The following is a 25,323-nucleotide window of genomic DNA, read 5'->3' on the forward strand; positions in this document are numbered from 1 at the left end:
AGTAGGCCCAAACCATAGGGAGCAGGCCGCCTTGTATAATGCTGTTTCTGTCATTGCATCCAGCTATATGAAAAACGTAACGTCGGACCTACCGCAAGTCAGCGCTATTGGCTTGTCAATGGTTGTATGTTGCATGAGCTGAGAAAGGCAGTAACTATGCATGCACACACTCAACGCGTGCCGTTCCTGCGGTGGGGGGGATCGAGATGCAGGTTACAAAGCGTCACGTGCAGCCCGGATCGGACTGCGCGACCCTTGCTGTAAATAGCTCTTTTATATCGCGCGAACTCGACCTGAAGGTATAGCAGCGCTGTGCATGAGCACCGTATTTACACACATATTCGGGCACGGGAGTGAGATCATGATCCGCCAGGTCCGCGACCCTCGGGAACCCAGGCAGTCCAGGTCCAGCAGCTCGCATACATATTCGGGCACGGGGATATTCATTGATTTACCCAGAGTCACAATCACAGCGCGAACTCGATCCGAAGGTATTGGCGCGCAGTTCATGAGCACCGTATTTACATACATCGGGCACAGGGAGATTAAGTGATCTGCCCAGAGTCACAGCGCGACTCGCCCGGCGGTATTGGAGCGCAGCGTATGGAGCTGGAGCACCCTATCGTGTCACAAGGTTGTCTACATTGTTTGTACAGGTGCTAATTGTAGGCTAAACCTTATTTCATCATCCAAGCACAGTGCAAACTCGAACCGAAGATATTGAGGCGCTTTACATGAGCCCCGTATTTAACATTACCATTCGGTGATTGTACATTGTTATGTTTTATTTATTTCATTCTTAAAAGATATAATATGAATATAATTTTTCATATGTATCCTAAATTATCATCTTTTTCCAATATAAACCCCAGCTATTTTCCCTATTTCTCTTCCCTTCTTGTTTTCGTAGATTACTATATTTCAAACTTTAAAATACTCGTATCTTACTTAACAACTTGTTTGAAATGGTGTTAATACTTTATCGTTTTCAAAGACATTTTTAGAACATGACTGTGTTATTTTATCCATATCACTTCTACACTTGATAGATTCATACATGCCAACATTTTGAAACAAAAAAGAGAGAGATCTTTAAAAAAATAAATAAGAGGACTTCTCTTATGAACGTACATTAAAGCTAAAGCAATTTCTGGCAATAGACAGCTAAAAGTAAGACATTTGTCGGCATAAAAATCTTCTGGAGTCTCCCGGCTAAATCGGGTATATTAGCATGAATGTTAATCGAAGCTATATAGGTCTTGTGTCATTGTTAATAAAGCTTTTTAAACTAAAAAATAGGAGCATAGAGCAAATAAGGGTAACTGGTCCCTGCCTAAGATGGCTCATTTTCTTGTGCTGTACATTCCACTGTATCGAAAGAATTACTACCTGACCAAAATGGCGTCGTAATTCCTTAGAGCGCTGCTTAACCTACTAGTTAAAACACACAGAACGCAAGATAGGCTTCATATATGAAGGAAAAAAATACTTATACTAATGGAGACATTCCCAGTGCAAGATGGTCCAACAATTTCCATGGATTTTAAAATAAATTGAAATAACTTTCCAATCCAACATGGCAGGCGCGTTTCAAAGTCGGGCGCACAAGCACAGTCTTTTTTTTTCCTTGTCTAGTCTCTCAAAATCTTTTAATATTATATGTCCCGACCTGTGTTGGAAGTCTATTGTAGGTGCAACGGAGCGCTGCAATCAGCACACATGGAGTCGCTGCCACCACCTGTCTCCCGTACATCAGAGGGACAGGTATGGAAGTAAAATTATCTCCTGTGTGGCGCTTTATGTTGAAATGGATAAGATGTAATAAAGGGCACCCGGTCCTTGTTTGTACTGGAAGATAGTAGCCATCTTGGATTGGGATTGTGTCGACATGTGTTTAAATGAGTTATATATCAAATGTTTTAGTAAACTGGCTACAGTTTGTGTATGAGTAGACAACTGCCGATGCTTTAATATGTAAATATCGATTTACTCGCAACTGTGCAATATCACCAGTTGATGCTGTGGTTTAATGAATGTCCTGTGCACTCGCGTATCATACAACTCTAAATTGGCGCGGAGAAGTGGCCTCTGGCAGTTCGGTATATTTGCTCGAGCAGTATAGATAGGCCTCCTTGAATGAAGAAGCAGTGGCAATACTAACAGTTCAGGCTTATAAATAAAAATGCATCTTCTTCATAAATGGGTTTAGGCACTCAATAAGTTAACATACATGCTGTCATGCACTCACAAACACAAGTACAAGACTAAATAAATAAATAACATACAAGTAAAAGAAAGAAGCCATGGTGACATGTCACCACCTAATATTAGCAATATTTCTCTCTCTCTGTAATTTGAGACTAACTATAACGTCCATTTAACCTTTTGTTTTTTCAGCGAAAATCTCTCTCTCTCTCTCTCTCTCTCTATATATATATATATATATATATATATATATAACAGATATACATACATATATACATAAAAAAATATATACACACACACATATTCACTGAAAAAAACAAAAGTTACAGAGTTTTATAGGTAGGCTCAGTTTTCACTGGTATAAAACCAGTGAAATTCAGCAGGTATACTTAGCTGAGTTATAGTTACCTGAGCTAACCTAGTGAGTGTAAATGTTTTAGAGTTAATGGGTGTGAAACATATATACTAACCTACTGCAAAAGTTAAATTAGTATACTAAAAGCAGTACTACTGAGTGATGCTACTTCTAACATATATTAAGTGAGTGGTTGTGTGACTGTATGTATCCTTGTGTGTTTGGGTGTGTAAATGGCTGTATGGGTGTATAAGTGGGTGTGTCTGTGAGTGAGATGCTGTGTGAGTGGCGGTATTGGTGAGTGAGTGGGTGTGTCAGAGGCTGTATGGGTGAGTGAGTGGCGGTGAGTGGCTCTATTGGTAGGTGTGGGTGTGTAGTCACTTTAGGGGTGAGTGAGTGGGTGTCTTAATGGCTGTATTAGGAAGTGACTTCGTGTGTAAGTGGCTGTATGGGTGAGTGAGTGGGTGTTTCGGTAAGTGAGTAGGGGGAGTTGCTGATTATAGAGTAAGTGTGTCAGAGGCTGTCTGGGTGAGTGAGTGAATGTGTGAGTGCTTGTATGGCTGTGTGAATGGATATGAATGTAAGTGGTTGTGAGGTGTGTGAGTACTTGTGTGATTGTATGGGTGAGTGGCTGTGTTGAGTGGTTGTATGAGTGAGTGGGTGTGTGAGCGACTGTTGATGAATAAGTGGTTGTGTGAGTAACTGTATGGGTGAGTGTGTAGCTATGTGAGTGGCTGAATGGATGAATGACTGGTTGTATGAGTGAGTGAATAGTTGTGTGAGTGGCTGTACGAGTGTGGATGTGTGAGTGCTTCTATGGAGGAGTGAGTGGGTATGTAATAATGGTATGGGTCTGTGAATGGGTATGTGAGTGGTTGTGTGGGAGTGGGGGTATGAGAGGTTGTATGGGGTGAGTGGGTCTCTGGGTGATGCAATTAGTAGTGATGTCATTTGAGATGTAATCAGTGATGTCACTGACCATGTCATGAGTGATATAATATGTGATGTCATAAGCAGTGCATTGCGGGGGTGTAATTTATAGTTATAGCACAGGTAACTATAACTGCTGAAAATGTCAGTGGTTTGGTATGAGAGCAGTAGCGGCTGCAACCAGACCAGAGGGGTGTGACAAAGGACTGGGGGGATATTGATGACAAAAAGGGGGAGGGGGAACCCTACCTGTAACGGCTGGCCACTGGATCTCCTCTGTCCTCCATCATCTTCCTTCTTCCTGCAGTCTCCCCAGGCAGCAGAAAGCACCTGGCTCTCAAGCTCCCCTGAAGACATACAGATGATGGATGGAATGCAGAGCAAATCAAACATTCACCCTCAGTCAAAAGATCTGGGTTAAATCCCTTGTTCTTTTGCTTACCGTGCCACCCCAGTTTAGACCCAGCCATATGCAAATCAGTCTTGACCCTGTGCCTCATAGGAGCAGTCCAGCCCAAACTGCCAAGCCAGGTCCTCCCTGGACCGGAAACAAGCTGGGTTCAAACTGGAATGGCATGGGGAGCAACAAAACAATCGATTTAGGCCCAGACCTCTGCACTGGGGTGAATGTATGACATTGTTCTGCCTTTTGTCTGTCAATTGTTCTTTTTGCATCTCCCAAGCTCCCCTTAGCCAATCACAATGTTGCAATGCAGCGTTGTGATTGGTATGAGCGCCGTGGTTCGGTGCTCGGGGGGGGGGGGGGGGGGGGGGAATGGGATGCTTTGCATGTTCCTCACCAGGCTGGGTAATGCTCACCTAGGGAGTGTAAACCACTCTACCCCCTACTTCTTGCCAGCCCCGCCCAGCAAGCCACTGACTGAAATAGGAAAACAACTAAATGATAATAATGATAGTTATTATCACTTTATTTTTCCTTATGTCAGTGGGGCGACGCTCCTCTGCCTTAGCGATGGAGCTGAAATCTGAACTTAAGTATAATGTCCCTGTAACCTTTGTTTTTTTCAGTTAATTTTCAAGGTTTTTTAAATTTTATTTTCTAACTATGAGGACGCTCTAGAGCCAAGGTGACTTCATCCTCCAACCAGCAGTGTGCCAGGAGGCGCTTTTGCAGAGTTGTGGAAAAAGGGGGCGTGGCCTCCAAAGTCCTCTCAGCAATCACGCTCTGTGGGATTTACTGCAGGGCTTGTTGGCCCCCATGGACCTTCAGCATCCAAGGGGACTTCATCCCCCAACCAGCATTGCGCCAGGTGGCGTGTTTGCAGAGTGGTGGAAAAAGAGTGCATGGCCTCCGAAGACCTCTCAGCAAACCTGCTGTATGGGACTTATTGGGGGTAACAGGATGGCTTGTTGGCTCCAAGGACCCTCTGGAACCAAGGAGACTTTAGCCCCTAACCAGCACTGTGCCAGGAGGCGTGTTTTGTTAGAAAGAATAACCGTACTAATGAAGAGTTCTTCAAGGTTTATTCTTGTAACTTAAACCCCTTGTGACAGCTCCGCAATGCAAGTACAACATCCCGCTGGCAGCCCCGAATCATGAAATGACAGGTATTCTACACAGTCAACTAAATACAATTCTAGAATACTAAGCATTATGAGTGGCTCGAGCACAACACAACACTTCCCCCTTTCCCCAAAAACAGAACAAAAAAAACAAGACAAAAACGAAACTTTTTATATACAGTAAACTAAAGACAAATCTAAAAAGTAAAAATACAATTCACAATAAGGTGTAAGAGTTTTGCTGAACAATTCAATTGTAAATATGTGTGATATAACAATCAATTTTTTTTTTGGTTTAGTACACACACGTTTAGCACAAGACACTTCCCCTCCACCAACACATTTTGATTCTCCTTGGAAGAGATTTTCGGTACTAACACCACATCTAGAAACACCGGAAATTTGGACAGGAATGCTAATTGAATCATCAGGTACATGCAATTCTCTGTATCCTCATCAATCCAGTCATACCTACGCATTTGCACTTGTTTGTCCTTGGCATCGACTTCCTTAACATGTCCTCTGTACAAGGCAATTCTATTTGCATTCCACACTTTCCCATCACTTAATAGTGCAGAGTTACAAAGGATCTTAATTACTCTAAGGGGAGCAGATTATTTGCTTTCACCCTTGTGTATTAACCTCCCTTTCGTGATTTTCACCATATCACCAACTTGCAAATTTACTTTACTTCTTTTACATACACCTGCCTGCTTTTCTATGAAAATATTCTGTTTATTCTCAAGAGACTGCTTAACATCTTTGACAGACCATGAAACAATCTTAGTGCATTTCAACCAACCCATGTTGTCTTTTGTGCGAGGAGATCTCCCCCGTATGAATTCAAAAGGGGAATCATTGGAGGAGCCAAGATGGCGACCGGGACGGCAGCGTAGACTCCCGGCTCCGTGAACCTCCGCTTCCCCCACACGGATATCCTGCCTGAGATCCTCAACCTGTGCTACGTGGTCGTGTTTCTGAAGGAGAGGGGCTCCCGACTGTGTGACTCCGAGGTTTCTAGCCGTGCTATCGCCGGAGAAAACTGCATCTGAACTTTGCGGCCTGTGCGGCCCTGGAGCCGGGACATCGAGTGAACGCCGTGGCCGGGTGGCAGTGCGACAACAGCGGCCGGTGGTGACTGGGTGGAGTCGGCCCACCGGAGCGGTGCCAAACTCGGCCTACATTTCGGCGTGGTCACTTCTACTGCCCAGTGTAGCGGACCGAGTGCATGACCGGGGGTGCAAATCTTAGATCCTCCGGTGACTGCCCCTGCCTTGCTGGTGAGCGGCCCGGCCGCCGTCCGTATCCTGCCCCGATCATTGCGGGCCGCCCCCGGATTTCTACGGGAGCTGGTCCGTGGTGGGGACGACTGTTGCCCGTGACCACGGATAGTTTTTTGCCTGCCCCCGGAACCCGGTCACCTGCGACGTGGACATCGCGACGCTTGTCCCGGGGTCCCGGCCCCGGTGAGGGTCGGGCATACTTGGCGGCCATCTTGGGTCGATGAAGCCTACCATCCTGTCCGCTGGGCCGCAGCGGGCCTGTGAGCGTACGATTTTTGGGAGTGTGGCGGCGAGATCACAGAGAGCTGAGCTGGGGTACGGCGACCTCCTCGAGGCTCTTGGTACTCTTCACTCCTCCTTGGTTCATGGTTTCGTGATCTTGGGGAGTAAGCTCGATGGTGTGGCGTCGGAGTTGGGGCAGTGGCGGCCCGCCTGTCCGCACGAACACAGAGTCTACCCACACTGCGCGCAGGAGGACGCTGTGGCGGCCACCCCTGAGGTTAGTACACGACTGGACGCCCCGGCCAGTATGCTACAGTGTGTTCGACCTTCTGAGGGCCTGATCTGTCCCGGAGGCGTTGGACCTGAGTGGGATGTGGTGGCCTCATCCCGTGCATGCCCTCCTGCGACCCAGAGACAACTCCAGCAACTAATGTCTGCTTTGGCTGCTTCTGCCTTCCTGAACCTTGCGTGCAGTGCAGATCCTAGGGCAGCACTGGGAAGCCTGTTTCCTCACGCGGCGGACTGTGTTGATGCTCAGAGACTTCCACCCCACCTGTGTGCGTCGCTTCAGTGTCGTTGTTGGACATTCCTCTGCCTAGGAACATTGGGTATGGTGCTGGGTCGAGGGGTTGGCATGGGCAGAATTCCACAGAGTGGTCAGGGATGAGGCTGGCCCCTCGGGGGTGGTCGCCTAGTGGACGGGCGGGCTTGGGGTGGTGTGCTCTCCTGACATGGCTACTGGCACAATAGGTGCATAATGCTCCCCATCGTGGTTTGAGAAGATTGTTTTTGTGCTGTTCCTTGTTCACTTTAGGGGAACCTTACCGTGCGGGAGGGAGAAGCCGGGGGTCTGTTATGAAGGCCCTCCTCCAGTTTATAAATACTTTCTCTACCCCCCCGTCTGGTGGGGGTCCTTTCCTACTTCTTTTTCCCTATTCTCCTACATTTCGGGTCTGGTTCCAGGGCGACAGGCACACTGCTGGGGGGGGGGGCCGTACTCATCTGCAGAGGTGCAGGGTGGGGGGTTGGGGGAGGGGATTCTGTATTCTTTCATCTTTTTTTCCATGGCCTCCTTTTTCTTCTCTGATTCTTTTTGTTTTTCTTTTTCTGGGATCAGCGTGATACACCTCCTTTTGCTATGCCTCGTTGCCGTTCCATGTGTTCACAACTTCCGGGGTGTTCTTGGGGAGTTCTGGCGGGGGACTGCGGGCGCAACTGTATACTATGTTTTTCCCCATCCTGATGTTCTTGTGTTTGCGCCATTGACCGAATAGATTGCTGTAAATCGCTAACGTTCATTACTCTGCATATCCGTGATCGTTGTTTTAAAATTGCTTGTCACCTGATCCTTCTGCCTTGTTTCATCATAAAATGAAAACCTCTTTCTCCTGGTGCCCTACTTACGCTGTTCACAGTATTAGCAGTACGATTTTGCTCCCCGAAGTGCTGCCTGTGTTTATACTTGTCGTTATTGCTCTGATTGCTTAGCGGCCGGCCCTGGGGGGTTGTAGGCCCATACTTGTTCTTATTGAACTGTCAATAAAGGTTTTCAAAAAAAAAAAAAAAAGGGGAATCATTTGTGGACAAACATTTTGTGATTCTGTATGCACAAACCATTTTCTTAACTCATCTTCCCAGTCTTTATCATTGTGTGTGCTAGTTCAATGATACCTCTGATCACCCTATTGAAGTGCTCAACGCTGCCATAGTCTTCAGGATGATAAAGAGAGGTAGTTCTATGTACAATCCCAGTCTCACTGATACATTTCTTAAAACACTCACCCACATATTGCCCACCGTTTTCAGACACTAAGTCCTTAGGAAGACCTTCCCTTGCAAAAACTTCTCCTATAAAGCTTAATAGATTTTGTGAATCCACTTTCTCAACAATTTTATACTCCGGCCATTTGGAGAACTGGTCCATAATGAAAAAAATTTACTTTTGTATACCATCAACAGTTTTAACAGGACCAAAAATGTCCACACCAATCCTTTCCCAGGGCATACTGGGAACTACAATGGGATGTAAATTGGGTTTAAAAGTGATCAAACTTGGGGGGCGTGGCTTGGAGAGCCAGTGTGGCGGCTGCGTTTTAGGCCGGCTCCGCCAGCCCGACGATTATCCGACTCATATCCTGGCATCCCGGACCTTCTGGTGGCGCCGTTAGGTGTGGCAAAGGTGCGGTGCCCGGTTCTCCCCCCTCCTCCGCGAAGATTGAGCGCCGGGGGCCGAGGCGGCGGCGCGATCCGGCAGCAACACGGGAGAGGCCTGGTGGTGCGCCGGAGGCCTCGGGGTTGCGTGCCGCGTCCCCGCGGCGGGAGAGGAGCGGCCGAGGGAGCTTGGCTGGGCCGGAGAACGTACCCGGCGGCGGTGAGCGGCATGCCCTGTGGCCGGAGGCTTGTCCTCCGTTCGTGTAGTGGAGACCAGCGAGAAAGAGGTGGAGGGATCCGGCGGCCGGATCGGGCCGCGGCGGTAAGGAGGAGTGTGCTAGGCGGGAGAGGCTGCTGATTCTGGGCCGGCGCAGCACCGGAGGCACACGAGGGCGGACGCGGCCGGCGACAGGGGCGGTGGACCTCTGCGTGGCTGTATCCTGGTCTGTTGGAGTGGCGGGGGCATCGGCGGTGTGCTCGGACTGCGGGGGGTTGCGGGGATCTGGTTTGCTGCCTCACCTCTGGTTCCGGAGGGGCAGCGGAGACTGGGCCCTGGTTCCCCGAACCCCCCCCCCCCCCTTATGGCCTGTGGAGTGGATGGTGATCGGCGGCTGGATCGGGCGGGTCACGCTGGGCGACAGGAGAGACGCTTTGTCCGCATTGGGGTGTCGTGCCCCACTGAATTGCGCTCGCAGACAGACGCAGGAGCTTGGTGTTGCCAGGGTGGAAGCCTGAGGGTGGCCCGAGCCTCGCGACGATACTCTCCGGAGGGTACTCAGTAGTGGGACTTGGTGGCACGTCTGAGTTGAGGCGCGGATGCGGGGGATTGGGTCGCTGGCTGGCGCCCCGTGGTCCCCATTGAGGCCTGCTTAAGGAGTCCCGCGGGTTTGAGTTGCGGACACGCGGGACGGACTATCGGGGACGATGCGGACTGCATACGATCCTACCCGGCATGAGAGGGTGCAAGTTGCCCGGCCCGGGGCACGGTCGGCGGTCGGATTGGGCCGTGGGACCAGTCTCCGCTAGGACTGTGTACTATTCGAGCGGGGACGGGCTGGCCCTGGGTGCACGCGGCGCCGGCATGACCAGAGACAAGGGTGGCGGTGGCGCGGCCAGGCAGGGGCCCATCGACAAGTTTACCAGTCCGGGGGTGGGGGCCACCGGAGGACAACCGGGAGCGGTACTGGACAATGCGGCCCTGATGAACGCAATCACCCAATCCAGGGACATGTTGGATGCCAAGATAGGGGCAGTTGGTGCGGATGTTACCTTGCTGCGGCAGGATTTACGAAATGTGGTGGGTCGGATCATGGAGGCCGAGACGCGTATCTCTGGGGTGGAGGACGACGTTGCAGAGTTGAAACGCAAGGTTGCGGCGATGGAGACCGTCCAAAGGGGCCTCATGCACCGAGCAGAGGATGCGGATGGACGGGCCCGACGTAACAACCTCAGATTCGTTGGCTTTCCGGAGGGCTGCGAGGAGGTAAACATGGAGTGCTTTCTCACCACTTGGCTAGAGGGCTGGCTTCCCCCTGACGCGATGTCCAGGTGCTTTGTGGTGGAGCGGGCGCATCGGGCTCTCCTGCAGAAGGCCCCGGTCATCGCCAAATTCTTGAATTATTTGGACAGAGATGCCATCCTGAAGCAGGCCAGGGCCAAAGAACCCCTCCTGTTCAATAATTTACGCATCCTGATCTTCCCAGACTATACGCGGCAGGTCCAGCAGCAGCGTCAGTCTTTTATGGCTGCCAAGGCCCGGCTGAGAGAGCTTAAACTCCCATACGCGTTGCTCTTCCTGGCCCGACTCCGAGTGGTCTTTCGGTCCGGCACGCACTTCTTTGATACCCCGGAGGAGGTCTTCAGATGGACGGACGAGACGGTGCGGGTGCGGCCCCATACGCCGCCGGGCAGAGAATCAGATTCGTCGTCGGGGGGGGGGGGGGGCGGCGCGGGGGGGCCCCCATGGCCGGAAGCAGAAAGGGGACAGGCGATCAAGGTCCAGGCGGCACTCGAAGTCCGGAGGAGCTGTCTGTGGCGGGGGCTCGGCCCCTGGGGGACAGTCATTGAATTCCTAACGGAAAACACGGATGCTGCGTCGTGACATTTCGATTGGTGGTTTCCGGGATGTCTTGAACTGGGCTTAATCTACCTTCAGATGTGAACTGGCGGGAGTTCTGTCTGGAGGTTATGGGCTGGGACTTGGGGATCCATTGGTCGGGGAAGCCTGCACCCCCCGTTGGAGGTGGGGGTCAGCCCCGCCGCGACAGATACTTCAAAGGGTTTTTTTGAGGTATGGGGTGGGGGTTTTGTTGGGGAAGGGTTGTTGTTGTTGGGGTCAGGTCGCACGTCCACCACAGGTCCACTGCAAGCTGTATGCACGCCCCCGAGGCTTCATGGGAACGAAGGACAGTGATACAATCCCTCATGGCTGACGTGTCTGGTGGGGGGATGATGATGCAGTGAGGTCTCTGTATCCTGAGCAGGAATGTGCAAGGGGTCTTGGATAAGGTAAAGTGGGGGGCCATACTCTACCATGTGAAGAGGGTGAAGGCAGATATTCTACTGCTGCAGGAGACTCATCTCCAGGGCACAAAGGCCCTCTGTTTGCAGCGGTATGGGTACCAACAGGTATTCCACGCAGGCTTTGTGAGAGGGTCTCGTGGGGTGGCTATCCTGATACATCGCAGGGTCCCATACACGCACGAACAGCAGTGGGTTGATGGGCAGGGTCGTTACTTATTTCTCCGGGGTAGGGTAGGTGGGGAATCTATGATCCTAGGTAGCGTGTATGCCCCTCCCCCGGTTGCAGTGGAATCTCATCGAGCGGCTACAATCGTTGTGGGCCGATATGCCGGATGTAATGTCAGTGGTGGGTGGGGACTGGAACGATGTCATGAGCACCAGGGTGGACAGGTCAGGGGGAGTGGAGTGTCGTGGGAGAGAGTTCCCTACCATATTACATTCTCTTGTGACAGGCCTGGACTGGGTGGACACCTGGCGGCGGGCTCATGGCGCGGTTCGGGAATATACGTATGTGTCGGCAGTTCACCACTCCTCCTCTAGATTGGATTACATCTTTGTTCCCCGGGGCATGGCTGGGAGGGTGGTGGAGGCGGTGATTCTGCCACGGGAGCTCTCAGATCACTCCCCAGTGCTCGTACGTTTGGTTAGGCAGGGGACAGCAGCCGTTTCGTTGGCGTCTGGCAGTGTGGAATCTTCAGAAGGCGGTATATGCAGCGCACATGGGAGAGGCCATCGCACAGTATTTGCTGGCAAACGTGGGCTCCGTGTCGAGTGCAGCTTCTCTGTGGGAGGCGATGAAGCCCACGCTGAGAGGGGTGGATATCTCGTGGTGTGCAGCAGCTCGCAGGCAGCATAAGGAAAAGCTGATCCGGACTGAGGCGAACATAGAAATTCTCGAGCGACAAAGCCGAGAGTCGGGGGATGCCCTGGATGTGCGTAGGGTTTTGTGGGCGCAACAGGAGTGCGCAGCCTTACAGGTTGATGAGGCACGGCAGGTGTGGCTGGCGACACACAGTAGAGTGTACCAATGGGGGGAATAAATCCAGTAAGATGTTGCATCGCTTGTGTCGGGGCACTTTTCACGAGCAACCCTTACCGGGCGTACTAGACGCTGAGGGTAACCCGATTACTGACCCTGCGTTAATTGCTGAAAGTTTTGCCACATACTTTGCGGATCTTTATGCTCCCAGGGAATGCCTGTCGGCGGATATGGTGGAGAAGTTTATTGTGGATCTGCCCCCCAGAGCGCTATCAGATGAGCTGCGGGACGGGTTGGAGGCCCCGTTGACAGTGGAGGAATTGGGGGCGGCCCTGGGGGAGCTTAACCCTGGGAATGCTCCCGGCCCTAACGGGTTCCCGAGTGAATTTTTCCGTCGGTACCAGGCGCAGTTGGCCCAACACTACCGCGTGGTGGTGGAGGAGGCTCGGGATAGCGGTCGCCTCCCTCCGGATTGGAGGCATGCAGAGGTGGTGGTATTCCACTAGCCTGGCCGTCCCCTGGAGCACCACACCTAATACCGTCCCATATCTCTCTTGAATGTGGAGGCTAAATTCTGGCGAAGGCCTTGGCCAATCGACTACTGCCTCATATCACATCACTCGTGCACCCGGATCAGGCGGGATTCATGCCTCAGCGGGCCACCCGGCATAATATTAGAAGGGCGAAGGTGGCGATTGCGGCAATCCAGAGGCTGGGGGAGCAGGCGGCAATACTATTGGCAGACATGGACAGGGCGTTTGATTCCCTGAGCTGGGTCTATCTATTTGCTCTGCTTCCTAGACTAAATTTGGGGCCACGCTTTCTTTCCTATGTGAAACTTCTGCATACGGGGTTGACGGCGACGGTGCGGGTGGCGGGCGCCACCTCCTCTACCTTTGCTATACAGAGGGGAACGCGGCAGGGGTGCCCTCTTTCGCCCTATTTATTTGCTCTCGCCATGGAGCCTCTGGCTGCCTGGGTGCGGGTAGATGCCCAGGTGAGGGGATTTGAGTGGGCCACGGGTTGCTCGGATAGAATAGCGTTATACGCAGACGACGTTCTCTTTTTTCTGATGGCAATTGACAAACCGGGGCCACGGCTTCTGCAGATAATGCGTATCTTTGGAGAATCGTCGGGTCTATATATGAATCCCCGCAAATCCACGCTGTGGGTGTTGGGAGGTCGTTCGAAGGTGGGCTCGTGGGCGAACGAGGTCCAGTCGGCGGCAGGTGGCTTGAAATATGTGGGGGTGGTGCTCTCGGATGTACCGGCAGTGGCCTGGGAGCGTAATGTGACGCCGGTATGGGATCATGTTCGGGCGGACATTCAGATCTGGTCTCGTATGCCACTGACGCTGTTTGGTCGATCAGCCATCTTTAAGATGGTCGCGCTCCCCCGACTCCTGTACCAGTTACAGAACCATCCCTATCCGATCCCGCCCAAATGGTTCCGGGTGGTGAATTCTGTATTAGGTCAGTTTTTGTGGGGAGGGGGGATGGTGCGAGTGGCCATACGTTCTTGCTTCCTATCTACTTATAGCGGTGGTCTCGCGTCTTCAGATTTGCTCTCGTATTATCAGGCCTCGCACCTGTTGATCCTCAACGAGTGGTGGTATGGGGAAAGGGGGGACCCGGCGTACGCCCTGGAACGCTATCTCATGGGGAATCACAAGCTGCACACGATATTATACCCGGTGAGGCTGCGGAGTCAGCTGCCACCAGTCACTCGAGTGGTGTTCACGGTTTGGAGGCAGGCGCTGCGGCGCATGGGATGGTGGAGTGTCCTGACCCAGGAAACTCCTCTGTGGGATAATGGGCGGTTGCCCCAGATGGCGGCCTTTCGGGGATGGGACGCCATAGGCATCTCCACCCTGGGCGATGTCCTGAGGGGCATGACCCTGAAATCTTTTAGGGATCTTCAGGAGGAGTCCATATGCCACAGGCGCAATTCTATCGTTACCTACAGCTGCGTCATGCGCTGTCTCCTAGCCTGCAGGGCTTGGAGTCCATACCCGAGTTCAGTCCGGTGGAGGCGAAAGTTTTTATGGGGAACCTGCATGACAAAAAGATTTCGCGCATTTATAGGCCCCTGGTTATACACTGCTACCCTACATTACGGAAACTACGGGGGGACTGGGAGGCGGATGTTGATGGACTGGAGGAGGAGGATTGGACGGAGGCCCTGGCGTCACCGCGTGGGGCGGCCATAGCCATCCGTTTACACCTTGTCCAGTTCAAATACCTAAACAGAGTGTACTACACTAGGACACGGTTGTGGCGGGCAGGAATGATTGCCTCTCCGGACTGTATTCGTTGTGGACTGGCGGAAGGCACATTTATACACACTGTATGGTAATGCGTGGTATTGGACCGCTTCTGGAGGGGAGTATTTGCCTGTCTTTCAGAGGTACTGGGGTGGGAAATTATCCGGGCACCAAAACTGGCGCTGCTGCATGTTATGGAGGGGGTGGGGGGGGGGGGAATATATACAAGCGTCATCTCCTGCTCCTGGGCCTAACTTTGGCAAAACAAGATATTGCTAGGGCATGGAAGGCGGCGAGGGCTCCTTCTGTGGCGCCCTGGAAAAATGGTCTAGACTTCTGCATGGGACTGGAACAGCCTATCTTCGTGGCCAGGGGGTGCCCGCGTAAACACTATCGAATATGGAAGAGATGGGCGGAGTACAGGGGCATCTGGCTAGACCCTCCGGTGGTGGAGGAGCCTACGCAGTTGAATTAAGACCCGAGGTTGGCCTATGGGAAGGAGTGGGCAGGAGCAAGGGGGGTGGTGGGCTTGGGGTGAGACCCGCGGTGTGCTCCTTTGTTGTTGCAGTGGGAGAGAAATGGACTAGTGCAACCTTTGGGGGGGAGGAAGTGGTGGGGGGTGGGGCAATGTCGTTAAACGTCACTGTGTTGTGCTGGGTTGTTTATGGGGGAGAGGGGGAAAGTTGGTTGCTGTAAGGTATGTCTTCTGTTTGATTTGGCGGGGATCTCTGGAGGTCGGAGCTCTGCTACCTATATGCAAATTGACCAATAAAATCTGTTTAAAAAAAAAAAGTGATCAAACTTTTATCAGAGTTAGTGCACTCAACACAATCACGTACAACGCTTTCAATGTCTTTGTCAACACCTGGCCACCAGTATGATTGTTAGATCCTACACTTTGGTTTTAACAATTCCTAAGTGTCCTTCATGACACAAATTGATTACTTTATCACGTAAAAGTTTTGGGGGAACTAGCTTACCACCCCTAAGTAATAGTTCAACCTCAAATGAAAGTTCATTTCTCACCTCCCAAAATGGTAGAAATTCATTAGATAAACTAGCCTTCTCAGGCCATCCCTTAAGGATGTGCTCTCCGACCACACGTAAAGTCTCATCACCGGAAATATTTCTAATCCAGTCCTCACGACAAATGCTCGTTAATTCACTGTTAAAAATAGGTGCCACTAACCAATCATCCCATTCACAATTCAGATCCTCACAAACCGTTAAGGGACACCTGCTCAAGAAATATTGCGAATACCAGGAACGTATATGATGTCATAAACAAAATCTAATAATTGCACAGAAAAACGAGAAATTCTGGTTGAAACATTATTCAAACCATGAGATGTGAGTACCTTGGTGAGAGGTTTGTGATCGGTTCTTAAAGTAACACGCGTACCCCACACAAATTGTCTAAAATGCTTTAGTCCCCAAACACTACCAAGGGCCTCCCTTTCAATAACAGAGTATTTTTCCTCTGTGGATGTTAGTACTCTTGACGCAAATGCAATCACACATTCCGTGCCATCATTTTGCAATTGGGACAACACAGCTCGCAAACCTCGCCCACTAGTATCTGTCGTAGTAAAGCTTTTAAGTTTAGGATCAAATCCTTGAAGTGCAGGAGCAGAACAAATATCTCTTTTGATACCATCCATACAAGATTGGCACTCCATGGACCATTTGAAAACAGTTCCTTATTTTTAGTAATTGCCTGATACAAAACATTTTAGTAGCAAAATTGTACACACATCTTGAATAAAACTCTGCCAGGCCCAAAAAGAACCTAACCTCCTCTTTATTTTGGGGTGCAGGAGCTTTCTTTATGGCATCCACTAGCTCAGATTTGGGGCGAATACCGCAAGCACTAATCTCATGTCCCAGGTAAGTTAAACTATTCTTTGCAATTTTACATTTAGACTTATCGCTGTCTAAGGTATGCATAACTTTGAACAAAACCCTATCATGTTCTACTCTATCCTGCCCCATGATATGGATGTCATCCTGGAAAAACAGGACGTTCTTAACGTCTTTGTAAATAAGATGCATAACACGCTGGAACATAGCAGCTGCTGATTCCAGACCGAAAGGGACACGTCCGAATTGGAAAGTTCCGATCCATGTAACAAAGGCAGTGAGGTGTTCACCTGGTGATAAGCTGAATTTAAATCTATGGTGGAAAACCACTCCATATTCTTATTAGCCGATAGTAACTCGGATATTTTAGGAAGGGGAAACACATCAACAAAAATATTTTTGTTGAGTTCTCTCAAATCCACACATAGACGGACGCGGCCGTTGGCCTTGCGTGCCACGACAAGGGGGGAGACCCATTCCGAAAACTCCACATGTTCAATTATACCATTGTCAACTAGTTTCTAAAGCTCATTTATAACTTCATCTTTGATCCCAAGAGGAATATTTCTAACTTTGTGAATGCAGGGACACGCATTTTCTTTCAAAATAATTTCATGTGAAAAACCTTTGAGTTCACCAACACTCCCAGAAAAAACTTTGGAAAATTCTGTTATCAAGTCCTCAACCGTATCATCACACTCCGTCTTGACGCTCAAAACAGGATCTGCACTATTAGGATCTAAACGTATTCCTAATTCACCTTGATCCCACCAACCTAAAACACAAGGACCAGAAAGAGACATACATTTTGCACTCAGCTTGTCTCCCTTTAAATTCAAAAATGAGTTTGCGAAAACCCAGTAACTCAATAGGTTCACCTGTATAACTAACAAGATGTATATCAGGACTCCCCAACTCAGGACCAATCACTATACTGAATAAGCTTTCCCATTTTTCTTTGTTGACAATGGAATACGGTGACCCAGAGTCTGTCGTAAGAGTCACCAGTACTCCACCAGCTCTGATTTCACAAAGTGGTTTTCTCCTTTGCTCACTATCAGCTTCACCACTCCCTTCATGTAAACAACTGTTGGAAAACGAGGCAGCATCTGTGAGGCCTGCACAAATAACATGACTACATTTGTCCTTCACTGGGAACCAAACACCCAATTGTAGCGCCTGACTCTCAGAGGGTAGCGTTGCAGAGCAGTCTGAGGCTTACTCAAGGGAGGTGGTGTGGGCTAGTAATCGCCATTTGCAGGTGCGCAGAAATAACACTCAATAATTGATTGTCCAGTCTGTACTTTGCTTTATAAAAGTAAGAGTACATTTATTAAACACACACACTACTCAATACTATGCACCAATTTACAAATATACATAAGCTGTTGGAATTACTTTGTGACATTGCATAACATCTCCACCCCCCCCGCAGGGGGGGTGGGGTCTAGAACCACCACTCCCATGTATGCACATCAACTTGCCCCCAATGCAGTTAGTTGAACATAACCTGGAGCGAGGGCCCTTCGCACTGGCACCATCCCAGTGGCGACCCACCCCATTACCTCAACAAGCATTAAAAAGGGGTAAACCTGCCATGGTGACACATGACCCTGACTGAGCATCTCCTACTGACCATAAAATATGCACCTCTATATCTAGCAGTCTGGGGACTTCACCCAAGCGCAGCAGCAAGAATCCATGTTTACGCACACTTTAGGATGACAGTACTCATCACCTTGGTTGATCATTTGAATGCATTGCAGTTACAGCCCCTAAAGGCATCACAGATGAAATCACAGGATTGCTCCTATACAGCCAGACACCCTAGCAGGACTGTCTGGCAACATAGCCCCACTTGGCTTATGACATCTCCTTACACATGTGACTTACAGTCCCTTCAAAAGAAGTACTCCTGGCAACTACACTTCTCCTGCAGTGCGCCTCTTCACTTTAAAAGGAATCCCAGGTAAAAGCATGGGATTACGTAAGCCAGACCCCCTAGCAGGAAGGTCCAGCAACATAACTCCATTTAGCTTAACATCACCTTACACAGGTACTTCACTTTACACATGTGACTTTCAGTCCACCTAAAAAGAAATAACCAATAGTAAATGCATTTCGGTGCAATTACACCACTTCACCTCCAGGGGATGCCCTTCTCCAGACATCCCCAACTCAGCCCTTCACTCCATGATGCACTTCATAGTACAAACTCAGCTGTAGAACATAAGTTCCAGCCTAGAAGGTGTTAAAGGCTGGCTGAGCCCTTGAGGGGTTATTCTTTCAGATGCCCCGTGAAACTTATGGGTGGACTGTTCTTCTTTATGCTGGGGGAGGCTGCAGTGCTCCTACAGCCCCCCTGCACTCCTTTTCACACATGAGGGTGACCCCCTCCTCTTGGGGCCACCAGGCACCAAAATGGCAGATTTCTTCGTGCTGGGGGGGGGGGGGGGGAGACGGCGCTTCTCCAGCAGCTCCCCTAGCACCTTTTCACAAGTGAGGGTGACCCCCCTGCTCTGGGGGCCACAAAGCACCAAAACGGCAGATTTCCAAATGCCTGGCGATGCATTATGGGGCGCTTCATGCTCCTCTTTACCAGCCCCAGCCACTGGGAACACTCTCCTCCGCCCTCGGGGTCTCTGATTCAGCAGGGTGCTGTCTTCACTGGCTCCCTGCGCCAGCCTTTCGCCTGGCTCTCCTCCGTGGCCTCTCTTCTCCCTGCGCAGAGGCCACTGCTCCTGCGCACCGGTCCTGGGCTCTTCTTCTGGTGCTGTTAGGGTCCTAGGGGCAGTCAGGGGATCTCTCCTTCCAACTGCCCATTGCGCCAGGCTCCAGCACCTTCAGCCTCAGCAGACCACACCCCAGAGAGAGCTTCTCTTCCTGTGCAAGCACTTTTTAAAAGTTGAGTACTTGGCTGGCAGGAAGTCTCTGTTGGTCCTATCAAACAGCGACACATCATGTCCCTGTCCCTGCTCCCTTACTTCTTGTCCAGCCTCTGGGTTTGTTAAAAATGGTGTCGTCCAGTGTCTCTGGCCACATGGCCTCTGAAACCCAACTCCTTCCCTCCTTGGTGCAGCCTGGTGCCTGGCACCTAGTGATGGATGAGTCTGTAGCCCCATCCATCATCTCTTCCTGGAGAGGAGGCCTTCGCTTGAGGAAGAAAGGTTATCAATCCATCCAGCTGAGGTCGCCCTCAGCCTGGGTCTGGTCATGGCTGGCTCAGAGAAATATGACAGTTCTGGATGACCCAAAAGCAGTACAAATATGACTTTGGACTCTGCAGAATACTTATTTTCACATTCGCTACATTGGACTTAAGTGCGTGTCTGGAATCTGTAGGCCTAACGGAAGTTAATCTAGCCATGGGCCCCACATCCCCATAGGGGAATAATGAAGTGAAAACACAGTAAAACACACTGACTTTCCCTGGCATGTTTATTTTCAGTGTATAAAGCCTATTCCATGTCACCACCCAATACTGCATAAGTCCTGTCACACCATTCACTTGGTAGCTGCTCCTGGACTGCGCATGCTAGGAATCTCCCCTGCGCAGCCCGTACATGTGTGCACACGCATGTACACATGTGTCTGCATGTAAACAGCCCGGTGTCCCTTACTCCAGCTGCTGAACAGTGGCCTGGTCAAGCCAGGGGAACACCAGTTAAATCCCCATGCAGTCTCTTACATCCTGAGTTCACTGTGGGCGAGTCCCAACTTATGAGGCTCCCCAACAGTAAAAGCTCAACAATTAGGTGCTCAAAAAGCGAAAAATCCGGGCGGCCCATAGTGTCAGAACCACCTTCTAACAACAACATATTCTGTTTTCATCCATATCAGAGTCGAAACTCTGGTCCTCTTGTTCACACTCTTCAACCACGCATTTCACAGACTTAGATTTACGGCACATGCATGCAAAATGACCAGACATTTTACAGTATGCACATCTTTGGCTTAAAGCTGGGCACTTTCTATCATTTGCTAAATGGAAAGGGCTACCACAACGGTAACATTTGACTTTGGTCTCCGAAGATTTCTCTGTAGCTTTTTCTTTAACCATTAGTTCTTCATTTTTAGGTCTCGCCTATGCCGCGCGCATGCGCTGCATAGGAAAAGAGACCTTTAGCCATCGGCACAGCTTTGCGGACAAAAACGTGCACGTGTTGCATTGCTTCCAATGGCAACACGTGCACGTCTGGCGATTCCCTTGCGGGAACTAGCTTTCAAACCATATGTTAATTACAAACATATGGTTCCTGCTCGCTCCTGCAAGGGAAACAGGCGCAGGCCCCCTCCTCTCTACCCTCCGCCTGCTGCCTCCTTTCACCGCGAGGCGCGCGCACTTGTTTTTTTTCTGTGAACACCACAACAGTGGTTGCCTTACTCGCCCCTCCGCAACCCTTTACTCAGGGCCTGAAGGACATGTTTTTATGAGCAAGGGTCTCTATACTCTCCCTCGTTCCTGTCGATTGTGATTCTGTGAGCCATTGACTCCCCTGTCCTGACCCCTCACTTTACTGATATGACATGTTTTTGTGGGCTCATAAGAGCAAGACTCTGCTTACCCTAAAACACCCTGTGGATTTAGGACAAATATTTCATAAAGAGAAGGGCCAATGGCATTTTGTGGCGACGAAGAAAACATTATGTGGTGGAGGTAACTAAATTATGCGTCAAGGAAAGGCAAATTATGCGGCATAATGCAGCACACTTTGTGGCACTATTATGTCACAATTATGTGTTTTTTCCCAAAAGTTAATACTGAGCAGTCGTTGCACCACGTTAATATCAGTTTAGCGCCTAAATGCAACAACTAGCAAAAGAAAGTTGACTTCTCACTACGCAGGACAGGGCGTACCTCCTTTCTGCAGCACACGTGGCAGTGGTTGTTGTAACTTTTGATGATGAATTATGTGGCAAGTGTGTCAAATCTATAATTATGCTGAAAATTGTCTTCACCGCAGAATCACATAATTACAGTGGGTTTGATTAAGAGCCAAACAGCAAGAATATGCCTTTCTCACCCTGTAGGACGTTGTTTATTTTTTCTAGCACAAACTCTTGTGTCCCTACGCTGTGCTTTCTGTTAGCACCATAAGAAGGGGGCGGTACCTCCAATATTGACATATATTTAACAAAATCACGTGTCGGCGTTCTTCACTGAGCACACAGCAAACGGCATGACCCCTGGCCTTCTGGTAAACATCTCAATATATGGTTTGGGTGTTCATAAAACGTGAGTGACGGAGTAAAGGAAATTAGCATTTTAAAACCCTCCTCAGTATTATTGACAGCGCCTCACAGTGGCCACGATTGCTGGTCGTTGATTTGGGTGATTTCTTTGCTGTATAAAACACTTTGACGTAACAAAAAGCGCACTAAAAAATCAAAACGTTGGCGCCCAAATCATAAGCTGCTTAGGTCAGCTTGGTTTTCTCACTGCACTGCACAGAAATAGAATCATTTAGGGGCAGCCGCCACCTGTTTTCTGTGATTGACTCAGCAGAGGGGCACAGACCAAAAATGTGTTTTTTTGCCAGAATTTGACTTCCAGCACTATGAGCAATATAGAGCTGGAGTCTCCTCGCCTCTCTCATCCTCCTTATCTATGCTCCATCTCTGTGGGGACTGGTCTGGGCCAGGAAAGGAAGATGGACCCCACTGATGAAATGTCCCAGAGAAAAACATGTCTGCAGGTGAACACCCTCTCTGCTTGTGTCCAGCTGGAAGTACCAGACGGGCCGCTGAGCGCTCGCACAGCATACCTCCCTCTGGACTCCTGACATTTTCAGAAAACCACACTACTTTAACACTTCATGTGTTTTCTTTATGGCACCCTTGTCCTCTAACTGTGACTTCAGAGCTCTTAGTGGCATGGCCTGTGAATACAAGATGGAAGCTTATTCAAACTATGGGTAATCATGTATGGTTAAGGCATGCACCTGATACGAATTAGCCTTTGGCATGACTGTGCACTTAAATAATGACTGCCCACACCACACCACACTACCAAGGTTTACAATTGCCTTTTATTTAACCTGCATCTATTTGACGAACGATAAGCCAAATCATGCTTCTAGTGAAATCATAAACGGTTCGGCCTTATGGCTTGCTTTGTAATTGGAAATACTGCTTGAAAAGAGTGCAAACAAGCAAGATCCGGGCAACAGATTCCATGCCGGCTCCAATAAATCATCCTGGTTGTGTTGCAGTGCAGTGCGCCCGCAACTCAGTACACACAGCGAAGTCCAGTGCACTTTCAGTATCCATCTCTGTGGGTAGCAGTATCATGCAGGAGTGAGAATGGATGGCCCATATATTCTTTCGCTGGCAAATCAATCATACAAAACACAAGAAACTCTTTCCAGGTGTCTCCTGGGTCAGCGAATGTTGTTTGCGAGAAATTTTGTTCGTTTACGGGCGTGGGGGCTTGGATCCTGCCCCATTGGTTGGCTTCATCATCACTCTCATTGGCTCCTCTTTGGTCAGAACATGCTTGCTTCACTTCCTCTTTTTGTGTTTGTCCCTCCCTGAAACTTGCCCTGCGTACTGCGCCCTTAGACACAGTATGGCCTTCCACTGCTCAAGCACTTTCCGAAGAAGAAGCCCTTTTTTATTTTGTTGCCTGTGTCTACCGTGCCCTTTCTCTATGCTGCCGGATGTCAGCAATTAAAAAAAAAGCTTAATAAGCAATTAAAACAAGCATTGGCATAGCCAATAGGTCTCACCTTTGGGACCTTATAAGTGCTTAGCCATGCAACAGTTGATGTTGTTGCACCAAGGATATTGTGCTGCATAACTAAATACTTATAAGGTCCCAAAAGCGAGACCTATTGGCTATGCCAATGCTTGTTCTTTTTAGATTGATCATTGGAGCATGAAAAGTTGGTTTTTACCACTTTCACCATATCGTCACTGTTATCAAGCTGGCTCTCAGCAATAACATTTTTTGAACATCTAAAAGTGAGTTCTGCTTTGCTGATAATGGCACTGATTTCCCGTAGGCTAGCATCACCTTTAATCCATAGTTTGTCTTGAAGATGTTTGATTATAGCAATGCATAATCATTTGGTCGCGAATTAACTCTTCCTCAATAATTCCAAATTTGCAAGATAAAGCGAGCCTTCTGAGAGAAGCTATGTAATCTTCAACTTTTTCACAATGTTCTTGTTTCCCGTGGTAAAAATTAAATCTATGCACTGCCTTGCATACTGTAGGTGCAAATTACGCATTTAAATCAGCAAAATCTTGAGTAAAAACGTTCACTTCACTTCCTGACAAGGGTTTCCTTTCGATGCGGTTATATACTCTTATGCCTCCAGGTCCTAAACAATGTAAATGTAGTTACCTTTCCGGAGGTAACTCCTTACTTTCAAATGTGTCTAAATAATTGATAAGGTAATCTCTTTATTCTTCCCATCTTTGGCTAGATACCTCACAATCTTTGATCATAAATTGCTGTGGTGCAGGTAGGTTCATAGTAGCCATAGCCATAGTTACAGATGAAAACAAGAGAAATACTGGGTATAAATAATTTACAAAACAAACACAGTGCACACTTGTGGAGAGAGAAAAAAAAAAGAATTACCACTTGCCAGGAATTGTACCTTATGTTAGACGCGATGTGACATTCACCATAATAGAAGAAAAGACTATAGTTATCGTGGAAACACGGTGTGTGTATCACCGTCGAGATGTAAGAAATAATGGGAGACTTTCTTAAACAAGGGAAATAAACGTTGCGCACTTCCTTTCTAGTGTGTTAATCGTTCAGTGTAATTGGAGTGCAAAATGGCTGCACGCAAGGTCAATCAGCGTGACCGTACGTGTTGAGGTGTAGACGCAGAGATACATATTGTAGAGTAGCCTGGAAATGCTGGAGATGCAGGAGACAATCACTGCCAGAACTACGTGTCGACAAGTCGTGTGGTTGCTTGGAAACACTAGAGACGTAGAAGAAAATCACCGCTCGGCCTCCAAACGATGTCGAAAATTTAAAGATGCAGCTGACGGCAGTTTTACCCAGCGCACCAGGTCGGCATACGAGGCACAGGATACCAACTTTTTTTTTTTTAGAGTAAAAAGTCAGATTACCTCATAATGCTCCAATGCTCCAATGCCAAAGAAAGCAAATTGTTCTTCTAAACGATAGAAAACTGTACATCTGGAATAGCAGAAGTCTGTAGATGTTCAATCCACAGCTGTCCAGAATTCAATGGCGTGGGTTCCTGGAGTTTAAGTCCATCGTCACCATTGTTAGAAAGAATAACCGTACTAATGAAGAGTTCCTCAAGGTTTATTCTTGTAATTAAAAACCCCTTGTGACAGCTCTGCAATGCAAGTACAACAGCCCATTGGCAGCCCCAAATCAAAATCATGAAATGACAGGTATTCTACACAGTCAACTAAATACAATTCTAGAATACTAAATATTACGAGTGGCTCGAGCACACGCTTGTGCACAACACAACATGTTTGCAGAGTGGTGGAGAAAGGGGACGTGGACTCTGGCAACTTGCCGGTCTTAATGTTTTGTTGTTTATTCATGGAGGGGGGGTCGTCTGGCCCCTGCTTCCCTGGGTCCATTTTGGCCCATGGGGACCCCAACCCCCGGGGCCAGGCCGATTTTGAATGGTGAAGGGGCACCATACGGCCTCCCTCCCTGGGATGATTTCTGTCCTGGGGAAACCATCCCCAGGGGCCCGCCCTTTAAAAGAAAATTATTTAATAGCTTAAAGGGAGGCAGGCCATGCGGCCTCCCTCCCCGGGTTGATTTTGGCCCTGGGGCCTGGCCTTTTAAAAACAAAAAAAAGAATATCAAGGGGTGGGGGCCGTGCAGCTTCCCTCCCTGGGCTGATTTCGGCCACAGGGACCCCGGGACGGCCTCAATTGGAGTGCCCAGGTGCCACACAGTGCATCCACTCGGTTGGCCCCCACAGGGCCTGCTGGCTCCTCGCCTACTGCTGGAGCCAGCATTGCTTTGACAGAGAGGGAGTTGCTGAACATGCACCTCCCTCTCTGTCAGGGC

General features: G+C 49.3%; 1 protein-coding gene across 2 annotated transcripts in view; it reads left to right on the forward strand.

Annotated features, from left to right (window-relative positions):
* Window positions 1-1,633: 1,633 nt before the first annotated feature.
* Window positions 1,634-25,323, forward strand: part of SFXN4 (sideroflexin 4) — a 112,467-nt gene continuing 88,777 nt past the window's right edge. The window contains exon 1 of one of the 2 annotated variants that reach the window (XM_085602939.1): window positions 1,634-1,764. In XM_085602939.1, coding sequence (XP_085459065.1) covers window positions 1,660-1,764 — 105 coding nt within the window. In that variant the 5' untranslated portion in view covers window positions 1,634-1,659. The remainder of the gene's footprint in view (window positions 1,765-25,323) is intronic. The other variant, XM_085602930.1, reaches the window with a different exon arrangement.

Source organism: Triturus cristatus, chromosome 1_2 (assembly GCF_964204655.1).
Source record: "Triturus cristatus chromosome 1_2, aTriCri1.1, whole genome shotgun sequence".
In the NCBI taxonomy this organism is placed as follows: Eukaryota; Metazoa; Chordata; class Amphibia; order Caudata; family Salamandridae; genus Triturus; species Triturus cristatus.